The sequence below is a fragment of the Schistocerca cancellata genome, chromosome 9 (assembly GCF_023864275.1).
Source record: "Schistocerca cancellata isolate TAMUIC-IGC-003103 chromosome 9, iqSchCanc2.1, whole genome shotgun sequence".
NCBI classification, from domain to species: domain Eukaryota; kingdom Metazoa; phylum Arthropoda; class Insecta; order Orthoptera; family Acrididae; genus Schistocerca; species Schistocerca cancellata.
In genome coordinates, this window is record NC_064634.1 from 417,062,179 (window position 1) to 417,086,069 (window position 23,891).

At 46.2% G+C, this 23,891-nt stretch overlaps 1 protein-coding gene across 1 annotated transcript in view; it reads left to right on the forward strand.

Moving 5' to 3' along the window:
* Window positions 1-23,891, forward strand: part of LOC126101461 (basic proline-rich protein-like) — a 160,806-nt gene that overhangs the window by 66,879 nt on the left and 70,036 nt on the right. The window contains exon 2 of the mRNA XM_049912113.1: window positions 12,417-12,627. Coding sequence (XP_049768070.1) covers window positions 12,417-12,627 — 211 coding nt within the window. The remainder of the gene's footprint in view (window positions 1-12,416; window positions 12,628-23,891) is intronic.

Sequence of the window (23,891 nt, forward strand, 5' to 3'; positions counted from 1 at the left end):
TCACTTCAAAGAAACTGTTGCGTAACGTTAGCTCGATGTGCGGGTGCGTTGTCTTGGTGAAACAGCACACGCGCAGCCCTTCCCGGACGTTTTTGTTGCAGTGCAGGACGGAATTCGTTCTTCAAATATTTTTGTAGGATGCACCTGTTACCGTAGTGCCCTTTGGAACGCAATGGGTAAGGATTACGCCCTCGCTGTCCCAGAACATGGACACCATGATTTTTTCAGCGCTGTCGGTTACCCGAAATTTTTTTGGTGGCAGTGAATCTGTGTGCTTCCATTGAGCTGACTGGCGCTTTGTTTCTGGATTGAAAAATGGCATCCACGTCTCATCCATTGTCACAACCGACGAAAAGAAAGTCCCATTCATGCTGTCGTTGCGCGTCAACATTGCTTGGCAACATGCCACACGGGCAGCCATGTGGTCGTCCGTCAGAATTCGTGGCACCCACCTGGATGACACTTTTCGCATTTTCAGGTCGTCATGCAGGATTGTGTGCACAGAACCCACAGAAATGCCAACTCTGGAGGCGATCTGTTCAACAGTCATTCGGCGATCCCCCAAAACAGTTCTCTCCACTTTCTCGATCATGTCGTCAGACCGGCTTGTGCGAGCCCGAGGTTGTTTCGGTTTGTTGTCACACGACGTTCTGCCTTCATTAAACTGTCGCACCCACGAACGCACTTTCGACACATCCATAACTCCATCACCACATGTCTCCTTCAACTGTCGATGAATTTCAATTGGTTTTACACCACGCAAATTCAGAAAACGAATGATTGCACGCTGTTCAAGTAAGGAAAACGTCGCCATTTTAAGTACTTAAAACAGTTCTCATTCTCGCCGCTGGCGGTAAAATTCCATCTGCCGTACGGTGATGCCATCTCTGGGACGTGTTGACAATGAACGCGGCCTCATTTTAAAACAATGCGCGTGTTTCTATCTCTTTCCAGTCCGGAGAAAAAAATCGGAGGCCTTAGAACTTGAATGCACCTCGTATAAATACAAAACAGACCGCTTAAAGGAATGGACGTCATTACAGGCGTTTATATCCGATGTAGCACAAAGACCATATTTACTCAGAAACGCGGAATATGGGATGCAGTTTGCAGGAGCGTGAGCCGTAGACAAGCGTACGTGTTATGCCGTCACAATGTTGCGAGGCGAGCTGGCCTGGCGAAGTGTGGGAACACTTGACACAGCACTATCTATGCAGAGGAGGGCAGAAGCCTTTCCGCACTGGTAGCTGCCACAAGTTTAGCATACAAGTCACGGAAAAGTTCAACCAAGTGCAGCTCAGAAGCATTTAAAAACCTAGCCATTTTATAGTGAAGTCCGTGTCAGGGAAGTTCACCCTGAAACTATATGACGGTCAACCGACCAGCAGCTTTTCATAATACCAAGACACGTAATTTTGTTCGTTAGCTCTTGCACTTAAGTCGGTTCATCAGACCACACATCATTGTTTTGAAAAAGTTAGGATTATGTTCACTACTGATCACATACCTCTTACAGAATTCCAGCTTTAGGTCAGATTCTTCCTTGTTTAGGACGTGTAGTAATGTAGGATTCAGGTGTTTGTAATATTTCTGACATTTTCTTCAAACTTCTTCTTTGGAAACTCCTTTTACAGAATTCTTGGTTGATTGAACGGATGTCTGTGCAACGAGTTACGGATTTTCCTCAGTAGTTACTAATTTTAAGTGGCCATGGTAAGTCAGCTACAGTATTTGTTACCTCGAACCTTCGATTTAATCTCTACACATAAAAGGCAGTGTCCAGACTAACTGTCTGAGTGATTCATCATCACCCAGGCAAATCCGCTAAGGAGAGAAACTTGAAATTTGGAGAAAGTGTGGATCTTATACTGTAGACGTCGTGTAAGAAGGAGTTTTTCAAAATTGCAACCCTAAGAGGGTGAAATAGAGGATGAATGGTTTTTGGAGAAATGTCCCTCTTAAGGCAGTTTTGAAGCTAGACTTTTTGGTTTCTCGGTCAGAAATAAAGAAATGACCGGCCGCTGTGATTGAGCGGTTCTAGGCGCTTCAGTTCGGAACCACGCGGCTGCTACGGTCGCAGGTTCGAATCCTACCTCGGGAATGGATGCGTGTGATGTCCTTGGGTTAGGTTTAAGTAGTTCTAAGTCTAGAGGACTGATGACCTCAGATGTTAAGTCCCATAGTGCTTAGAGCCGTTTGAGTAAAGAAATATATTTTTCAGCAGTTTTTGGAATTTGATCCTACAGGAGTGAAACTGTGGATGAAAGCTTTTTTTTGAAAATATATCATTACTAAAGAACTTCTATATTAACTTCAATGCTACACCTATGAACGCTTATATTTGACTTCTCGGTTACCATTAAAAAATTACGTGTTTCAGTGTTTATGGAAACAGAACTTCTGTGGGGTTATATAGGGGATGGGATTTCTTATGAAAATATTTTATTATGAAAGCAGTTTTAAAAGCAAAATGTATGAAAATTTAAATTTGGTTTCTCAGCTAGAAATAAAAAAAAATAACACATGTTTCACTGTTTTTGGAAATTCGATCCCTATGGGGCAGAAACGGAGAATGAAAATTTTTATGGATACATTTCACTCTGCAAGCATTTTTGAATTTGAATCTATGACAATTTGTATTTGGCTTCTTTCTTAGAAATATAGCATACATATGTCACTGTTTCTGGAAGTTCAACCCCTAAGGAGGTGAAATAGGGGGAGAGGGCTTGGAAAGTTTTGTGAAAATACTTCATTGCGAAAGCATTTTTAAAGCTAAATCTTTCAAAACTGATGACTGGGTTTTCGGTGAGATGTAAAAATACCCGTTCCACTGTTTTGGGAAATTCATCTCCTAAGGGGCTGAAGTACGGTTAGACGCATTCACTGATTCGCCATCGCCTAGCCAAAATCGCTAAGGATAGAAACATTAATTTTGGAGAGTTGTGCATCTTATATTGTGGGCACAGCTCCAGAAGGGATTGTCTGAAATTCCACTCCTAAGGGAGTGAACAGGATATGAATGGCTTTCTGAAAATATGTCGCTAAAAGTGCATTTTGAAGCTACAACAGAGAAAACTGAGGTTTGGTTCCTCAGTCAGAAAAAAATAGGTGTTTCAGCATTTTTCGAAATTCAACCACTAAAGCGCTAAAATAGTGGGTGAAGGTTTATTGAAACTAAATAATTACTAAACAACTACGAAAGGATTTTAATGCTACATCTATGACAACTGGTATTTGAGTTCTCCGTTAGAAATAAAGTAATACGTGTTTCAGAGTTTTTGGAAATTCATCCTACAAGGAAGCGTAAAAGGGGATGAAAATAGTTAAGAAAATATTTCGTTCCATAAAAAAATATTTTAAAGATAAATTTATGAAAATTTCTATTTCACTTATCGGTTAGATACAAAGAAATATTTGTTAGGGGATGAGAGTTGCCATGGAAATACACTCCTGGAAATTGAAATAAGAACACCGTGAATTCATTGTCCCAGGAAGGGGAAACTTTATTGACACATTCCTGGGGTCAGATACATCACATGATCACACTGACAGAACCACAGGCACATAGACACAGGTAACAGAGCATGCACAATGTCGGCACTAGTACAGTGTATATCCACCTTTCGCAGCAATGCAGGCTGCTATTCTCACATGGAGACGATCGTAGAGATGCTGGATGTAGTCCTGTGGAACGGCTTGCCATGCCATTTCCACCTGGCGCCTCAGTTGGACCATCGTTCGTGCTGGACGTGCAGACCGCGTGAGACGACGCTTCATCCAGTCCCAAACATGCTCAATGGGGGACAGATCCGGAGATCTTGCTGGCCAGGGTAGTTGACTTACACCTTCTAGAGCACGTTGGGTGGCACGGGATACATGCGGACGTGCATTGTCCTGTTGGAACAGCAAGTTCCCTTGCCGGTCTAGGAATGGTAGAACGATGGGTTCGATGACGGTTTGGATGTACCGTGCACTATTCAGTGTCCCCTCGACGATCACCAGTGGTGTACGGCCAGTGTAGGAGATCGCTCCCCACACCATGATGCCGGGTGTTGGCCCTGTGTGCCTCGGTCGTATGCAGTCCTGATTGTGGCGCTCACCTTCACGGCGCCAAACACGCATACGACCATCATTGGCACCAAGGCAGAAGCGACTCTCATCGCTGAAGACGACACGTCTCCATTCGTCCCTCCATTCACGCCTGACGCGACACCACTGGAGGCGGGCTGCACGATGTTGGGGCGTGAGCGGAAGACGGCCTAACGGTGTGCGGGACCGTAGCCCAGCTTCATGCAGACGGTTGCGAATGGTCCTCGCCGATACCCCAGGAGCAACAGTGTCCCTAATTTGCTGGGAAGTGGCGGTGCGGTCCCCTACGGCACTGCGTAGGATCCTACGATCTTGGCGTGCATCCGTGCGTCGCTGCGGTCCGGTCCCAGGTCGACGGGCACGTGCACCTTCCGCCGACCACTGGCGACAACATCGATGTACTGTGGAGACCTCACGCCCCACGTGTTGAGCAATTCGGCGGTACGTCCACCCGGCCTCCCGCATGCCCACTATACGCCCTCGCTCAAAGTCCGTCAACTGCACATTCGGTTCACGTCCACGCTGTCGCGGCATGCTACCAGTGTTAAAGACTGCGATGGAGCTCCGTATGCCACGGCAAACTGGCTGACACTGACGGCGGCGGTGCACAAATGCTGCGCAGCTAGCGCCATTCGACGGCCAACACTGCGGTTCCTGGTGTGTCCGCTGTGCCGTGCGTGTGATCATTGCTTGTACAGTCCTCTCGCAGTGTCCGGAGCAAGTATGGTGGGTCTGACACACCGGTGTCAATGTGTTCTTTTTTCCATTTCCAGGAGTGTATCTCCACAAGAACGCAGAAGGAACAACAAGAACTTTGGACTACCAGAATCGCTTTTTGGTCAGAATCACATTCGGAAAAGATCATATTTACATGGCCTTAATTAGCGTGAAAAGCATAGAAGGTGTCACAATTTGTGAACAATATAAAAATAATAGAAAATACTCTCTGCAGCCCATGTAGTCTGCGCTAGAAAATCGCTAAGCTACTTACAGGTAACTTGTCTGCATGGTGCCTGTGTATGCGGGAACACTACAAAGAAAGATCGCCTTACATATGCATAATTTCTATCAAATTTCCACCGCAAATGTGAAACAAACACGCTCTGACATGTAGACAATTTTTTGTTCAAAAAGTACCCTTTTCACCCATACAGTGAATGCACAAATGCCGTCACCGCTCACACTGTCGCTGCTAGTAACAAACCAGTTCCTTCCATGACTCTTTACTCAAATTTCAATCCTAACAAGTTTCGCGATTTTATTAATGTGGGGGATATGAATTGCCTAGCTAAATTTGACCATCGCCGGATATTCGCAACGGCTAACTGTGTTATGTAGCACCTTGAACATTGACGGTAGCAGAAATGTCAGACAGTCTTCTTCAATTTTATGTTCCTTAAGTATAGCCAACAGAGTCTCTTACACTTTCATGTATGCTAGAAGTAAGCTGTAATCCCTTTTCCTTAAATTAAGGAACATTTTTCTAGTTGCTTCAAAATCTATTCCAAAAGTCATATTTAACTTCATTGTAAAATATAGATGCGATTGAAGGCGTAGGGTAGTCTCTTCCCAAAGAGCCATCGTAACACCGAGAGCACACTGACATTATTTACTTTTGCTGTTTTTACGACGTAGCGTTCGATCTGCAACTTCACATGAGAGACAACTTAGGCTGTTAGAGTGTTTAGATGCGGTAATATATCGCGGTAGTAAGAGTCACTGTCGATCTTTTCCAACAGAAAATACTGTCAAATTTTTGTGGAGAATCGCTACAGTCTGGTTCAGGAAATACAAGCTGTATTTTTGCCTGCACTTCAAACAACATTCATTAAGATATTTATAGTCGATCAGGTTGTAGTACAGCAGAACGGTTGTGCTCAGTGAGTTTGAAAATTTTACGATAAGGGTCATCGGCAGTAATCAGTCGCATATAAATCCGTATTTTATTGCAGAACTAGCTATATTTCAAGTTCAGTGTAGCCATCACGAGTGCTAAAAGGAAAAAGAAATATATTTATGAGACATTTGAACTGGATACATCAAGAAGCGTTTTAGCATCTGTGCAGCTTGAATATTACAAGACCAAACACACCGTTTGTAAGCGAGCCTAGTAGACATGTTGTTAAAACGTCTTAAACTTGTCTATAGAGTTCATGTTGTGATTATTTATATTTTATGAGGATATGATGTGTATTGCCACTTGTAACTAAGTGCCAACTAGTATAATGAATGCATGGTGCTATGTATGACGTGCACTGTGGCTGGCTGTGCAGGATTTTAAATAGCAGCCACAATGTTAATTTATCTGTAGGCAGATTTAATTCGTTGTAACATGTTCATTTTCAAGCTATCTTAGTCTACATGACTCACAAGTACACGGCACGTTTCGTCTTGTCATGTAATATCCAAGTTGATCAACTCCTAAAACGCTTCTTGATGTATCCCGTTAAAATGTCTGATCTCTGTGATTCTTATGGTTTCTTGAACTGGTGATGACTATACTGTAGCTAAAATCTGGCTAGAAGTGCAATAAAATACAGATGTGTATGTGACTGACTGCTGTGTTCGTCTATGATGATATACCGTACAGTCGAGTTCGACCCCAGTACACTTACGCCCTTTGATGCTCATTTGTTTTCTGCATCCAGTACTGTTATTCCATAAAACGCTCAATTCCTCGGCGTTTTCCAGTCCTGAAGGATGAGACGGCCGCCGAGATCATAAACTGAGTTACGAACTACAAGCCTGGTTTAAATTGAGAAGTCCGTCAAAGTTTATTAAGTTTTCCGACATACTTATTTCTATATACACTTCAATTACGTTGTCCAAGGAATTTGGCGTTTGCGTAACTGTATGATCTTGCTGTACTTTATTTGAAGCTCGTATTCGGGACAGTTTCGGCGACAGTAGACCATCTCGGTTGTTTTAGTCAAGTGTGTCGCTGTTGTTAGTTGCACACCTTCTTGAGTGTTTTGATGGACCACATAACTTGCACTATACTCTATTCTAGATAGAAACATGTTGTCACGGCCGATTCAACTTTTTTTACATCTGTTAACCGAAAATATACGGTTGCGTGATTATTCGTCAATATTATGGGTTATACTTAGGCGTAGAGTTCGGAATGTAACAGGGCGAGGAAAGTTGTGTAACACTTTTTGAAAATCGGACTGGACTTATAACATTTGAAGGAGATAAAACAAAAGCTGTAGTTTTAAACGGAGTGAGACGGGACTATAGTTTATCTCCGGTGCTTTTCTATCTCTACACTGAGGAAGAAGTAAATGAAACCAAAAAGACATTTGAGAAGGCAACTAAAGTTCAGCGAGAATAAATAAACGCTTTGAGTTATGCCGATGAGATTTTAATTCTGTCAGTGACGACAGAGGACTGCGTTATCAGTTAAACGGTAGGGGTAGTAACCTCAGAAGAAGTTGTACGACGAATATCAACGGAAATTAAACCTTGGGAATGAGATTTAGTTAATCTTCAAAATTCCAAGGGGGTGGGGTAAGGCCCGAACTATTGAAACTATTTTAATCTAATCAGTAACTCCACATTTTAAAAATTCTGAGAAAGTATTTACTGTTTTTAAAGACTTCTTCTATTAACTTCAGTAAATGTTTTAAAGTTTTCATCTAAATCTAACCCAAAGACTTAAGTCTTTGAATAGATGTCACTTTCCACAATGAATGTCATAATCAATATTTTCAGGTGCAGAATCTTACTTACAAATCAGTATCAATTTAAAGAGTAAGTTGTGAGCGAAAGTCAACTACAATGAACAGAATTTGCATTACTTAAAATTCTTTTTAGGGTGGGCTTAAATTATCCCCTTTCGATACCATTCTGGACCCTACTTACACATCGGCATAGGTTTGAAAAGCGTGATGTTAATATAAGTCAACAAGAACTAAAGAATTTTGATTTCTTCATTTTTTATGGGGTAGGCATGAAGTAGTCACCAATTGGACGTTATGGGCGTTACGGAAAATGAACTGATATTGCTGTGGTTAAATCAGACGAAGCGGAGTAAATTATATTAGGAAATGATACAGTAAAAGTAGTAAATTAGTGTCGCCATTCGGGTACGAAAATAATTAACTGATGATGGTCGAAGTAGTACAATTGCAAATGGGAAGAAAGGCGTTTAGAGTAAGACAAGTGACTACATCTACTATAAGTGTTACTGTGACTACCTCTTTTACAGAGGTATGTGTCAGGAACGTAGTCTTGTACGGAAGTGAAAAGCATAAGGTTAACCGTTTAGACGAGAGGAGAATATAAATTTAGTAATGTGGGCCTAAGGATTAGATGGGTATATGGGAGAAGCAAAGCAGAAATACTGAGCAGAATAGAGTGCTGGAAGAAAGTGTGGGTAGGTAATGATGGATAGGGAGGTCAAGACTTGAGAACAGTCACTACATTCTGTAATTTTCAGCATTTATGTAGAGATGAAGGGACTTGGACAGGGTAGATTAGCACAGAGGGATGATTATACCTGTACTCTGACCAAAGACTGCAAAAACAGTAACAATATTTAGGAAGCGAGATAAAACGGGACGTTCAAAAATGGTTCAAATGGCTTTGAGCGCTATGGGACTTAACTTCTGAGGTCCTCAGTCCCATAGAACTTAGAACTACTTAAACCTAACTAAGGACATCACACACATCCATGCCCGAGGCAGGATTCGAACCTGCGACCGTAGCGGGCGCGCGGTTCCAGACTGTAGCGCCTAGAGCCGCTCGGCCAATCCGGCCGGCCGAAATGGGACGTACACGTAAAATCAATGCGATGAAAGACAAAAGGAAAATACAGATTTATTTTTCTATGAAAATAAGGATTATTTGTCTCTGCCAATCCAACTCAATCATACCTGTGCGAGAGCTATTCCTAATTCGTAAATAAATGTATCGACTTACAGGTCTGATCGTATCATTTTGAGCACGTTTGATATTAAATATAAGTACGCCCGAGTCTGCCAAGATAAAAATAATGATTTCGGAGTCAAGATGATCATTTATAGCACATACACTTAAATGATCCTGGCAAGTGATACGTGTTCGCATCATCGACACTGACTACAGACGTGTGCAAAATTAGTTGTAGACTCTATTTCCCCCCTGCTCGAACAGGGCGCTCTTTCCTCATAGTTCCGACATACCTGTTGACATCCGTATTCATGATCTAATCCATTTGTTAACATTTGCGGTTGAACTTTTAACGAATGAAAATGCGTTGTAAATGTAGTTGTATGGATAAAAACTACAGAATTTTTGTATTGCATTATCAATAAGTCAAACATTTACGATGAGAGGTGATTGGTCACCTTGCAGATAACAGCGATCGAAAGACAATATGTAAAAACCACACAGTAAGCTAACGATGGCACTATATTACGGGCCATGAATGGTTGCCATAATATTAATATTTTTCATCCCATTAACGATGACAATCATGACTATATTGTACTTTACTTGTCATGACTATATTGTACTTTACTTGTCTCTTTGGTAATTGCGATTGAAACCGGCCATGGAGTGAAACAAATTCCTGTGGTAATAGACCGTTGTTGTTTTTACATATTGTCAAACATTAACGTCATACATGTTGGTGTCGAGTCTGATGCGAAAGATCCTTTTATGTTTCGTCGGCTAAGGAGCAAGTTCCCTACTATCAGAATTTTCCCACATTCCCACTTCATGTGTATTGACCAACTGCCATTGTGGAGCTGGTAATATACTCCTGGAAATGGAAAAAAGAACACATTGACACCGGTGTGTCAGACCCACCATACTTGCTCCGGACACTGCGAGAGGGCTGTACAAGCAATGATCACACGCACGGCACAGCGGACACACCAGGAACCGCGGTCTTGGCCGTCGAATGGCGCTAGCTGCGCAGCATTTGTGCACCGCCGCCGTCAGTGTCAGCCAGTTTGCCGTGGCATACGGAGCTCCATCGCAGTCTTTAACACTGGTAGCATGCCGCGACAGCGTGGACGTGAACCGTATGTGCAGTTGACGGACTTTGAGCGAGGGCGTATAGTGGGCATGCGGGAGGCCGGGTGGACGTACCGCCGAATTGCTCAACACGTGGGGCGTGAGGTCTTCACAGTACATCGATGTTGTCGCCAGTGGTCGGCGGAAGGTGCACGTGACCGTCGACCTGGGACCGGACCGCAGCGACGCACGGATGCACGCCAAGACCGTAGGATCCTACGCAGTGCCGTAGGGGACCGCACCGCCACTTCCCAGCAAATTAGGGACACTGTTGCTCCTGGGGTATCGGCGAGGACCATTCGCAACCGTCTCCATGAAGCTGGGCTACGGTTCCGCAAACCGTTAGGCCGTCTTCCGCTCACGCCCCAACATCGTGCAGCCCGCCTCCAGTGGTGTCGCGACAGGCGTGAATGGAGGGACGAATGGAGACGCGTCGTCTTCAGCGATGAGAGTCGCTTCTGCCTTGGTGCCAATGATGGTCGTATGCGTGTTTGGCGCCGTGCAGGTGAGCGCCACAATCAGGACTGCATACGACCGAGGCACACAGCGCCAACACCCGGCATCCTACACTGGCCGTACACCACTGGTGATCGTCGAGGGGACACTGAATAGTGCACGGTACATCCAAACCGTCATCGAACCCATCGTTCTACCATTCCTAGACCGGCAAGGGAACTTGCTGTTCCAACAGGACAATGCACGTCCGCATGTATCCCGTGCCACCCAACGTGCTCTAGAAGGTGTAAGTCAACTACCCTGGCCAGCAAGATCTCCGGATCTGTCCCCCATTGAGCATGTTTGGGACTGGATGAAGCGTCGTCTCACGCGGTCTGCACGTCCAGCACGAACGCTGGTCCAACTGAGGCGCCAGGTGGAAATGGCATGGCAAGCCGTTCCACAGGACTACATCCAGCATCTCTACGATCGTCTCCATGGGAGAATAGCAGCCTGCATTGCTGCGAAAGGTGGATATACACTGTACTAGTGCCGACATTGTGCATGCTCTGTTGCCTGTGTCTATGTGCCTGTGGTTCTGTCAGTGTGATCATGTGATGTATCTGACCCCAGGAATGTGTCAATAAAGTTTCCCCTTCCTGGGACAATGAATTCACGGTGTTCTTATTTCAATTTCCAGGAGTGTATATCTCCCTACCGGCTCGGAGAACTAAAGTAGCGAATTTAGTTCTAGTATAGACGTTCAATAAGTAGTACATCATGTATTTTCTCAGACAGTTTGGGTTGATAAAATGCAGAATTTGTCGTGGGACACCGTGGAAATTTCTGCTTCAGCCCCTATGGTTTCGCGAAGTTGCGCTGGGTGGCGACGCTTTATGTAGCCTTGAACATGGTGTCTGTAACGGAGGTATGTTCCAAGCAGGGAACTGTCATTGAATTTACTCTGGTGGAAAATCAGAGCATCGTAGATATTTATAGATCCTTGTAGAATGTCTACGGAGACTTGGCAATGAACAAAAGCACGGTGAGTCGGTGGGCGAGGCGTCTGTCACCGGGGCAACATTGTTGCGCAACCCTGTCGGATCTGTCGCATGCCTGTCGACTACTCACGGCTGTGACTCCTGCGCTGTTGGAATGTGCGCTCATTCTCATTTGAGGTTATCGACGGATCACAATCAAACACCTCGCTGCACAACTGGACGTCTCTGTTGCTGACACACTCGTCACTGTACTGTTGGTCCTGATCCATCCACACATCTCGCATCTCGCACCTTCCGACTTCCATCGGTTTTGCTTAATAAAGGCACTCCGTGAGAAGCAGAACGCGGATGATGGGGAGATTGTTAGCGCAGCAAGACGTTGCCTCCGACATCGACCAGCAGAACGGTATTATGTGGGGGGGTACAGGACCTCCCAACAAGCAGGAGCAAGGGCGTTACACTGAAAGGCAATTACATTGAAAAATAGAGGTATATAGCCAAAAGGGGTGGGGAATAATGTGGTCTGTTGGAATCCTGAATAAAACCAACGTGCTTTCAGAAAAGAGATGTTGCCTTATTTACTGAACGCCCATCGTGTATACGCAATAGTTCACGATCCGCAGTGTGATGTAAACACCATTAGACGATATGACCAGTCCTGAAATACTGCACATAAAATGGAACCGACAAATCGGCTGTACGCATTGCAGCACACCCATTTATCGTGGAAGCGGACTTAATGTGGAACCGCTGTACCAGAGGTGCCGCTGAGGCCGTTCGTTTATCGTTTGACTTGGCCAGCAGGAGTTGCCCGACTGCTCGTCTCGACCGACAGCAGCGCCTGCCGAGCGTCTGGCGTGTGAGCGGCTGCAGTCCCGGTTGGGACAGAAGCGACGCCCGGCGTCGCGACGCCAGCGCCGGCGGCGTCAACCGGCCCCGCCCCTCCTCGCCTCGCCGGCCACGGCCTCCGGTCGCGGCCCACGCGGACGCGGGTCGATAAGTCCGGCGGCGGCGACGCGGGGGCGGCTGTGGGCTGTGGCCCTCAGGCCCGAGCGCTAAGGCTGTCGCCCTCCGAGAGGCGAGCCCCCGGAGGCGCAGTGTGACGGTGGCGGAGCGGCGGAATGCGTCTAGTGTGATGCCACCGGCTAGCCCCTCTCGATCGCCAAAAAATTAGTAACATTAAGGAAACATCACACTAATACCTGCCCCTAGCCTTTATAACGGTCTCCACCCGACGCTTAGGCGAGTCCATAATTTTCTTTACGTACTACTTATTTATACTAAAATTTAGACTTTCACGGCCGGAAATTTCATGTCCATTATACTTATCTAGGCTGTTATGCCGTGGTCGGTTGATGAATTCTGTGTCACTCCCCATTGACACGGAATTCATCAACCGACCACGGCATAACAACCTGGATAATTATAATGGACACTATATATTTAGTTATTTGTTTAAATTGCCTACTATTTCGACAATTTCGCCACCTGCTGCCGGGAATCCGGTTTAGTAAACAGCGCAATAGCCTCTGATCGCAAATATCTTTTTATTCAGTTAATGGCTTCAGTCATTATGATCATCATCAGATTGATCAGAGAAAATGTGCATATTCATGAAAGAAGTACATAAAATTAGGCTGTCAAATATCACAAACAATATCATAATATACATAGTCTGGAAGGTTGGCAAACATACACCAAAGTCACAACAAAGTGAACCTGTCAAAGCCACTGTGAGACGTGCAGGAACAGAGTTGATGAAGCTATGGAAGGTACCGACAGGAATGTAGAGTCATGCCGAGTCCAGTTGAGCGGCCACCTGTGCTAGATTATTCGACTGAGGACCCATGGCGCAAACAACCCGATCTAGGTGGTGACGTAGGTGCTAACCTCCGGTAGTTTGGTGGCCAGGAGAGAGCGGTAAACTGGTGGTCTGCAGACCGCTCGCATACACTGTGAGCTGGGAGATACGTTCAGCTGTCCTTACGGCAGAAGCCATCCTGACGAGGAAAAACGAACTGCATATGGTCATCAAGGACAGATGATACATACGTTGATCCAGTGTGCCTTCCGGAACGACGAGAGTACCCAGGGAATGCTATAAAAACTTTTCCCAGTCCACAACACTACCTTCTGCGGCCTGGACCCTTCCAACGATTGTTACAAGGTGTTTGCTTTCTCTCCGATGAAGAGATTACCTGTCGCCCTTCAGTGGATTCCAGCTGCGGTATTGGTGAGCAAATTCTAGCCTTCGTTGCCGATGAACAACAATCAGCAAGATAGCATCAACATGGCACCTGCAGCTGTTGATTACTCTTGTCACCTATGCTCTGCGGTGCACCACACTTGTGTCGGCGCCGTTTTTTGATGACGCCATTCTACTATGCACGGTTTATTTTAACCACGGCGGCATGCAAATGTTTACAAACAGCTGTTTGCTCAATGTTTCCTCCCTTGACCCCAAAATGACATTATGACCCCAATAACGGATCCACCACACCAACCACTCACAGCCTGCTCTAGCTGGAAGACCCACGTGAGTCGCCTTATAAGTTCCCATTCTATCGATTCTGCCATAGCTGCAAAAAAAAAAAAAAAATAGTTTAAATGGCTCTGAACAATATGGGACTTAACATCTGAGGTCATCAGTCCCCTAGAACCTAGAACGACTTAAACCTAACTAATAAGGACATCACACACATCCATGCCCGAGGCAGGATACGAACCTGCTACCGTAGCAGTCGCGCGGTTCCGGACTGAAGCGCCTAGAACCACTCGGCCACAACGGCAGGCTATCTGGCACATTGTTGGTGACATACCCACTGCTTTTGGTTGTCCTCTGTGTGGGAATTAATTCCAGCGACGGGGAAACCTCGGTCATGTTCACTCGCTCACGCACAGTTCACTTCAGCTTCATCACTTACAATTTGGTAGCTTCTATAGATCAAATGTTTTCTTGTCCCTTTCAGATACCTTATTTACCGATTCGTTCGTCAAGTGCAGTGCCTTTAACAATGTCCCTTAGGATACCAGTGCCATTTATTACACTGGACAGATGTTTGTAGTGTGGGCACTGTAGTGCCATGTGATCTGGTATACCAATGTCGCTGTATGCACGCATAGCTGTCGGGCGTTCTTTATCTTGTATAAATACTCATGGTATGGTCAACGATCTGTCACGCAGCGAAGCATGCCTTTAGATGGATTCATGACCACTCTCTTGTGAATGTTTTGGAATATGCCTCACACCCTGCCACCTGTTGTATTGTCATCGTCTCTTTGCCACTCAAACACTTTCCGTAAGTTAAGATCTCGCTCGTTGTTATTTACTCGTGCGTTATTTGTCTCATATTGAAAACAATCAATTTGTGAAGCCAGTAGAGACATCCTCTGAATCTGACATGATACCTGTTGGGCACATGCCTAGTTTAACAGCGCCTCCACCTGTCTTCGCCCAAAGGCTCCTGTAGGTCTCAGTAACACATTCCTCTATGTAAGCATTAGGAATAATATACTACTCGTATCGCAGTTTGTATGTCTAGACGCTGACTGACGTTGTCACTAAGAAATGCATAATGATAGAGTATAAGCAGTCGCAATGGGACCATAAAATGAATCATTCCCAGTCTTGCCAATTTGCGCAGAACTGTAGTGACTTTCTCACACATCTGAGAGATAGATACAGTGAGGTGACAAAAGTCATGGGATACCTCCTAAGATCCGGTCGGACCTCCGTTTGCCCACTGCAATGCACCAACTCGTCATACATGGACCCAATGAATCGACAGAAGTACCACGCGGATATATTGAACCATTCTGACTCTATAGCCCTTCATAAATACGAAAGAGTAACTCGAACAAGAATTTGTGCAGGCGGTCGATTTGGGTGGCCAGAACGTTCATCAAACCAATCGCGAACGTCTGTGGCCGGGTGAAACTTCCATCTTTGTTTGGGAACATAAACTCCATGAACGGCTGCAAAATGTCCTTAAACTGTCAATTACAACCAATCACAGTCAATTACCGGTTTAATTTGACCACAGGATCCTGCCCATCCCATGCAGACATAGCCCACGCAATTGTGGCGCCATCACCCGCTTACACAGTGCTCTGTTGACAACTTGGGCCCATGGCTTCATGGTGCCTGAGCCACACTCGAACCATAACATCATTTCTTACCAACCCCCATCGGGACTCATTGGACTGGGTAAGGTATTCCAGTCGTCTAAGGGCCTACCGATATGGTCACGAGCCCAGAAGAGGCGCTACAGGCGATGTCATGCGGTTAGCAAAAGCACTCGCGTCGGTCGTTTGCTGTCGTAGCCCATTACCGCCACATATCGCCGTACTGTCCTAATGGATAATCTTGTCATATGTCACACATTGATTTCTTCTGTTATTTCATCAAGTGTGGGCCGGCCGCTGTGGCCGAACGGTTCTAGGCGCTTCAGTCCGGAAGCGCGCTGCTGCTACGGTCGCAGGTGTGATGTCCTTAGGTTACTTAGGTTTATGTAGTTCTAAGCCCAGGGGACTGATGACCTCAGATGTTAAGTCTCATAGTGCTTAGCGCCATTTGAACCATTTTGAACCAAGAGTGGCCTGCCTGTTAAAACTGACAACTCTACGCAAACGCCGTTGCTCTCAGTTGTTAAGTGAAGGTCGTGGTGGTCTGTAATGCCTGAAATTTGGTAGACTCATCACACTCTTGATACTGTGGATCTCGGAATACTGATTTCCCTAACGATTCCCGAAGTGGGATTTTCCAAGCATCTAGCTTCAACTACCATTCCGCTTTCAAAGTCTGTTAGTTCCCATAGTGTGGTCATAATCATGTCGGGAACCTCGTCACATGAATCACATTGCAAAAGAGAGCTCTGCAAACGCACTGCCCTTTTATACCTCGCGTAAGCGGTATGACCGCCATCTATATATGTGCATATCGCTATCCCATGACGTGTCACTTCAGTGTATGTGTTTGAAGGTCACGCTTCTTGTCCAAATGTACGCTCAAATACATCCATACATCAATCCATAGCACAAGCGAGTGAGGTTGCCTGTAAGTGTACCACATCCAGCTGAATTCTCTCACCAATGTTTAGATTCCTTTTTTGGGGGGGTTTTCAGTAAATCGACTAGTTTGATGAGGTCAGTCGCTATTTCCACCCCTTTTCCAACTTCTGCATCCCTGAATAGCACTTGCACTAAGGTCCTGAGTTATTTGGTGGATGTTTTCCAATCTCTGACTTCCCCTACAGGTTTTGTCGTCCAGAGCTCCACATAGGTCAATGTGAATTATGCCTGATATCTTATCCATGTCTCTTCTTCTTGTCAGTGTTCCCCGTAAGTTTCTTTTTTTTCCACTAATTATACGGAGAATCTAATAATTCTATATGTCACCGCTCTTCTGTCTGTAGCTCTCCATCTCAAACTCATTCTGTTCTTTCCCAATTTTCTTGCAGTCCATTATTCACTATATAAAACTGTGCCCAAAATTAAGAGAACGTTTGGTACTAGTAGATGACTGTTGCGCAACAGCCTCCTCTTTCCCTGTGCTAGATTGCATTTTAATTTCTCCTTGTTGCATGCGTTACGTAATATTTTTCTTTCCAGGTAGCAGAGTGTCATCGCTTCATATACTTTGTGTTCAATTTTGATTTTAAGTTTACCGCTAACCCAAAATCTCCTGCTCTTCAATCTGCTCTCATTTTAATCTGAACACTTCGTTTCGGCAATCCTACTCTTACGGTTGATAGTGTTCATTCACCGTCTTTCCCTATAGCTTGCACATGTTTTTTTGAGAAGTTTGACTATGTTAAAAAAGTGCACTGTTGGATGATTTTCTCGGACGGAAAATCTTATTAACGTGTCTTTATTTTTCTTAACTCTTGCTACTGCTGTCAGCTGCAACATCAAAACGGTCTCTCTGATGCTATCACCTTTCCTAAGGCTAAAGTGAATGTCGCTAAGGGATGCTTATTTCCTTTTCTATTCTGCCGTGCATTATTCTAGTCAGTAACTTGGATTATAAGTAGTTAAGCTACAGGCATGATAAATTTCGCATTTATCTGTCCTTGTTATCTTCTTGATTGTGTGAAAGATATTCTTGCTAAAGCCACACGGTGTATCTCCAGTCTCAACATTTCTTCACATCAACATGAACAGCCGTTTAGGTACCATTTGCTGCAATCATTTCAAACATTCTGAAGAACTGTAATAGTTGTCTTCCTCTCCCCCCACCATCCCGCACCATTTGATGGCAAGAGTTCCAATTCTATGTTAAAATCTGATACTGGGTCACTTATGTCTTCCATATCGACTCTCATTTATCTTCTACCACTTCGTCACTTCCTGTAGAAGGCTTCAGTTTACAGTTGCAGGGCAGAATAATGTTGCTGAGCAGGTACAAAATTTTGTTAAATTTGTACCAGACGAGCTCGTAAGTGAGTAGGTGGGCGCTGCACTGATGGGCTAATCGTTACGACACCAAGGCATATCGCCAATGCACTAGCCCTCGGAATGGGGCAGATAGAAACGCAACCACTGACGTCCTACTTCAAAAGGCACTGTGAAGTAACGCCATTTAACTTCATCGCCCGAGCACCGCTACAAAATCAAATGTGGGCATAGGGGACAGACATCAGCGATCCAGAATCCTTATTAAAATCACCAGAGTGAGGCAAGCCGTGTTAACACGACTGGTAACTAAGGAAAAACGCACTCATACATCCAGAGCTAATACCACATAGCCACGGGCTCGTCTTGTTAAAGACAAAGGCTTTTGGAGCAAGAACACATTCTGTCATGCTCCCATTCCGTCTATGTCACTAGAACCAAAGAGAATGACAGAGTTTCAGTGAAACCACGATAGGCTGATCGATGATGACCAGCCTGCTATTTGCTTGTTGACTCCAACATCGAGAAATAGGCCCCATGCGACCCAGCCATTCGGAATACGTGCTGCTGAGTGTCTCAGGGATCTGAATCTATCAGACCTGCTAATACACAGAGGGGGATGGAACGTGTTGCCGCCTCGGTATCTTCAGAGGCTCAAAGTGACTTGAAGATTGACGTGATACAAGAGAACTTGTACTCCAGAATCCTTTTTTAAACCTTTGTTTTCTTCCATTTTATGTATGTACCACAGTTCATCGTTGTTTGTGCAGACAGACACCATCAAGAGAATGTCCTCGGTTTTTCCGTTGTTTTCCCTAATAGGTTTTTCAAAGTGTTAGACCTGAGTTTCTCCTGGCATATACAATTCAGCTGACGGGAATTCAGCCAGGTTATACGAGGGTTGGAACTTACACTCCTGGAAATGGAAAAAAGAACACATTGACACCGGTGTGTCAGACCCACCATACTTGCTCCGGACACTGCGAGAGGGCTGTACAAGCAATGATCACACGCATGGCACAGCGGACACACCAGGAACCGCGGTGTTGGCCGTCGAATGGCGCTAGCTGCGCAGCATTTGTGCACCGCCGCCGTCAGTGTCAGCCAGTTTGCCGTGGCATACGGAGCTCCATCGCAGTCTTTAACACTGGTAGCATGCCGCGACAGCGTGGACATGAACCGTATGTGCAGTTGACGGACTTAGAGCGAGGGCGTATAGTGGGCATGCGGGAGGCCGGGTGGACGTACCGCCGAATTGCTCAACACGTGGGGCGTGAGGTCTCCACAGTACATCGATGTTGTCGCCAGTGGTCGGCGGAAGGTGCACGTGCCCGTCGACCTGGGACCGGACCGCAGCGACGCACGTATGCACGCCAAGACCGTAGGATCCTACGCAGTGCCGTAGGGGACCGCACCGCCACTTCCCAGCAAATTAGGGACACTGTTGCTCCTGGGGTATCGGCGAGGACCATTCGCAACCGTCTCCATGAAGCTGGGCTACGGTCCCGCACACCGTTAGGCCGTCTTCCGCTCACGCCCCAACATCGTGCAGCCCGCCACCAGTGGTGTCGCGACAGGCGTGAATGGAGGGACGAATGGAGACGTGTCGTCTTCAGCGATGAGAGTCGCTTCTGCCTTGGTGCCAATGATGGTCGTATGCGTGTTTGGCGCCGTGCAGGTGAGCGCCACAATCAGGACTGCATACGACCGAGGCACACAGGGCCAACACCCGCATCATGGTGTGGGGAGCGATCTCCTACACTGGCCGTACACCACTGGTGATCGTCGAGGGGACACTGAATAGTGCACGGTACATCCCAACCGTCATCGAACCCATCGTTCTACCATTCCTAGACCGGCAAGGGAACTTGCTGTTCCAACAGGACAATGCACGTCCGCATGTATCCCGTGCCACCCAACGTGCTCTAGAAGGTGTAAGTCAACTACCCTGGCCAGCAAGATCTCCGGATCTGTCCTCCATTGAGCATGTTTGGGACTGGATGAAGCGTCGTCTCACGCGGTCTGCACGTCCAGCACGAACGCTGGTCCAACTGAGGCGCCAGGTGGAAATGGCATGGCAAGCCGTTCCACAGGACTACATCCAGCATCTCTACGATCGTCTCCATGGGAGAATAGCAGCCTGCATTGCTGCAAAAGGTGGATATACACTGTACTAGTGCCGACATTGTGCATGCTCTGTTGCCTGTGTCTATGTGCCTGTGGTTCTGTCAGTGTGATCATGTGATGTATCTGACCCCAGGAATGTGTCAATAAAGTTTCCCCTTCCTGGGACAATGAATTCACGGTGTTCTTATTTCAATTTCCAGGAGTGTAAATAGTGGCAACTATTTATTCACAACCGATACAAAAGAGTTACATGTTTGCACCTGTTGTCCGCAGCTCGTGGTCGTGCGGTAGCGTTCTCGCTTCCCCCGCTCGGGTTCCCGGGTTCGATTCCCGGTGGGGTCAGGGATTTTCTCTGCCTCGTGATGACTGGGTGTTGTGTGATGTCCTTAGGTTAGTTAGGTTTAAGTAGTTCTAAGTTCAAGGGGACTGATGACCATAGATGTTAAGTCCCATAGTGCTCAGAGCCATTTGAACCATTTTTTTGCACCCGTTACTGTCCTCCTGTTGTGTAAAACCCGCGATGTGGAAGGCGTAGTATACCGTTAGCAGAGCCTGTTTGTTGATGGTGCGAATGCAACAGTCTACTGCCTGTCGAATCTCTGGAACAGTTCTGAAGCGAATGCCTCGAAATCGTTTCTTCATCTTTGGAATCAAATCAAAGTCACAAGGACTTAATTCCGCGGAGTATGGTGGGTGGTATAGTACTTCCATGGACAGAACAGAGCAGCCACAGCTTGCACTGTATGCGCCTGCACATTTTCGTGCAAAATGATGGGTGGGTTGCACAGAAACTGTTGCCGCATCTTAAGCAAAGTTGGTCGCAGGTAATGCTCCAAAAACGAACAGTAATACTGTACATTGAAGGTCTGCCGTAGAGGAACGTGATGCGTTAGGATAACACCATCACAGTTGTACACGATAATTACCATAACTTTCACCATACTGGGTCTCTGACGTACTTTCGAATTTCGCGGCGAACCATAATGACACCATTCGTTGGATTGGCGTTTCAGTTTTGGCTCGTACGATGTGGCCAATGTCTCATCCAGTTTTACGATACGGCGTAAGAAAGCCTCTTCTTCGCGCTAAGCGTTCTCGCTTCCCGAGCACGGGGTCCCGGGTTCGATTCCCGGCGGCGTCAGGGATTTTCACCTGCCTCGAGATGACTGGGTGTTTGTGTTGTCCTCATCATTTCATCATCATCCAGGAAAGTGGCGAAATTGGACTGAGCAAAGATTGGGAAATTGTACGGGCGCTGATAACCACGCAGTTGAGCGCCCCACAAACCAAACATCATCATCATCATCCTTCGCGCTCATAGCGCTCCAGTTGCGTCTGAGCAGCGTCGTAACGCATTCATTTCTGCATTCCGTCAAGTCACGCGGAACCCATTGTAATGCAATTTTTCGCATTCCCAGGCGTTCCGTCAGGAAGCGAAGCACAGTCGTGTGCGTTAATCCTGTTTCGTGGGTGAGCTCACGAATCGTATGGCGTCGATCACCGTCCCCTAACGCGGCATCAGCATGCAATTTTTCTTCAGAGACGCTATGATTACCTGCGCGATGCATGTCTGCCACAGTTTGACAACCTTCTTTGAAGGCTTTTACCCAACGTGCAACTGTTGAAGGTGACAGAAAACAAACTGCAGTTACTCAAATCGACCACACATGGCGGACTTCATGTCAGCTCGTTGCTGGAAGAAGGTTCTCCGTATCACGCTGCACATGAGATGTAGCCCTTTAACACATGGCATCCTCCTCCAGATGGACGATCCACCACTCAGTGAGGTTTGTGGTGTACCATTCAGCATGTTTTCACAAAGTGTGTTTTATATACTGATATTAGGGCAGCCTTCAGTCTCGTTAAGATTTGCCCGCCAGCCTCGCCGATACTGATTCCAGTGTTACAAGAGGGGTGACAGTTTGTGAACTGTAAGTCCTTATCCTTAAACTGGTGTGGAAGGGAGGCAGACTTTAATGCATTACACACCATTCCGGGTATGGGGACAGTCTTCGTCCCTCCTCCCATCCCCCTCATGAGATTGGCATGCTAACTTTCGTCAGGGCGTTGACGACCATAATGTTGATTTACCCTCACCTAAAATCATCATCATCATCATCCAAAACCGAGAGGCAGACAACCTGATGCATACCACAAGCTGCCTTCTGATGTGAAGACTGGTGAACAGCCAGCCCTCCTCCATTACTGAGTCATCGTGGACGAGCCGCAAGCTGCCCTCTTTGTACTGACCAGGTGAGGCTTGTCCACACAGCCTCCTGTCCGACATCTGCTGCAGTATTGGTCGATCCATGATGGGTGACCAGAGACTAGCCTCCAAGGCAACCGGCATCCTGGAGCGTAGTCGGCTGTCTCCAACTGAGCACACGATCACCTGTCTTCGAGAGCGCAAAGGTGGAAGCCGTACTGTTCATCACGAAACGTCTGTGTGGGCAGCACCTCCCTCACCCCACCACCGACTCCAGTTCGGCATGCGGCCATAGCACCGACCTATGGTGGAGACGTCATGACCCGCTGGCGAGGCATCACCACCACTCTTTTGCTGCATACACTGATGAGCCAAAACATTATGGCCTTTGCCCACCTCGTGTTTGAATGTCTCCTGGTGGTGTTGTGGGCATGTGACCCAGCAAGGAAAGAATGTAAGCGGAAGAGAGACGAGTTTTCAGTCATTACAGCGAAGATACAGGCAGCAGATGCCTGAATCCAGGACACGTTGTTGTGGCGCTGGAGAGGGAAACGAGAATTTCTCAAACGGCGAAGCTGTTCGCCTGTTGGCGTACTACTTCTTGAGCATCTATGGAAAGTGGTTGGAGGGTGGCGAAATAACGAGTAGACCACATGCTGTTGGACGACCATGTCTGAGCACAAAACGTATAAGTTGCGGGATACTGTACGATATAAACGAGGATAGATAGAGACTGTGGCAGATCTGACGGCAAAGTCCAGTGCTGATGCAGGCACAAGTGTTTGAGATCACGCCGTTCAAAGAGCATTATTAAACATGGAGCTCCACATTACACGACTCCTACATGTTCCTGTTTTGAACCAACGACTCATCAGTTATAATTACAGTGAGCACATTATCACTGAGTTTTCACTGTGGATCAATAGAACTTTTTCGCCTGTCAAATGAATAGCATTTCATGTTACGCCAGATTGATGGTTGAGTCCTTGTACTCCGTCATCAGGCGGATGACTGAGGACACATGCACTGTGCCTCAGATGCAGGTCAGCAAGGACAGATTTATTCAGTGGGATGCCCTGAGTTGGGCTTACATGAGACCTGTGGTGGTAAAAGAAGGCATGAGCAGTGAACTACAAGAACATTATTGCGGATCACCCCCATGCTTGAAGTCCCCCCCTCCCCCCCCCCCCTACGGAGATGACATCTCTCAGCATGATAACTGTCAGTGTTGCAAGGTCGGAATCCTGCTACATTGGTTTGAGAGGCGATATAGTGATCTTAAATTGATGTCTTGGCTAGTAAATGTGTCTGATCTGTACCCACTGCATCCCGTAATTTGAGGTAAATTGCTTGACCTGTGCGTAGACATCTGATACCACATACAGGTACGTCTGGAATCCTATCAAGGACATGAAGAATCAATACAGAGCAGAATCAGTGCTGTATTATGTTTGCATAGTAGACCAACACGCTGTTAAACTGGTGGCCATTATGTATTGCTTTAGCCCAGCCACTAGTTGCAGCTTTGAAGACATGTAAGTATTTGTAGACTCTGCTCGAACAGATATCACTGAATCACTGATGTCTCCGGGTGTACACTGGAACATTCATGCTCATTATGCATTGGAACTACTGAC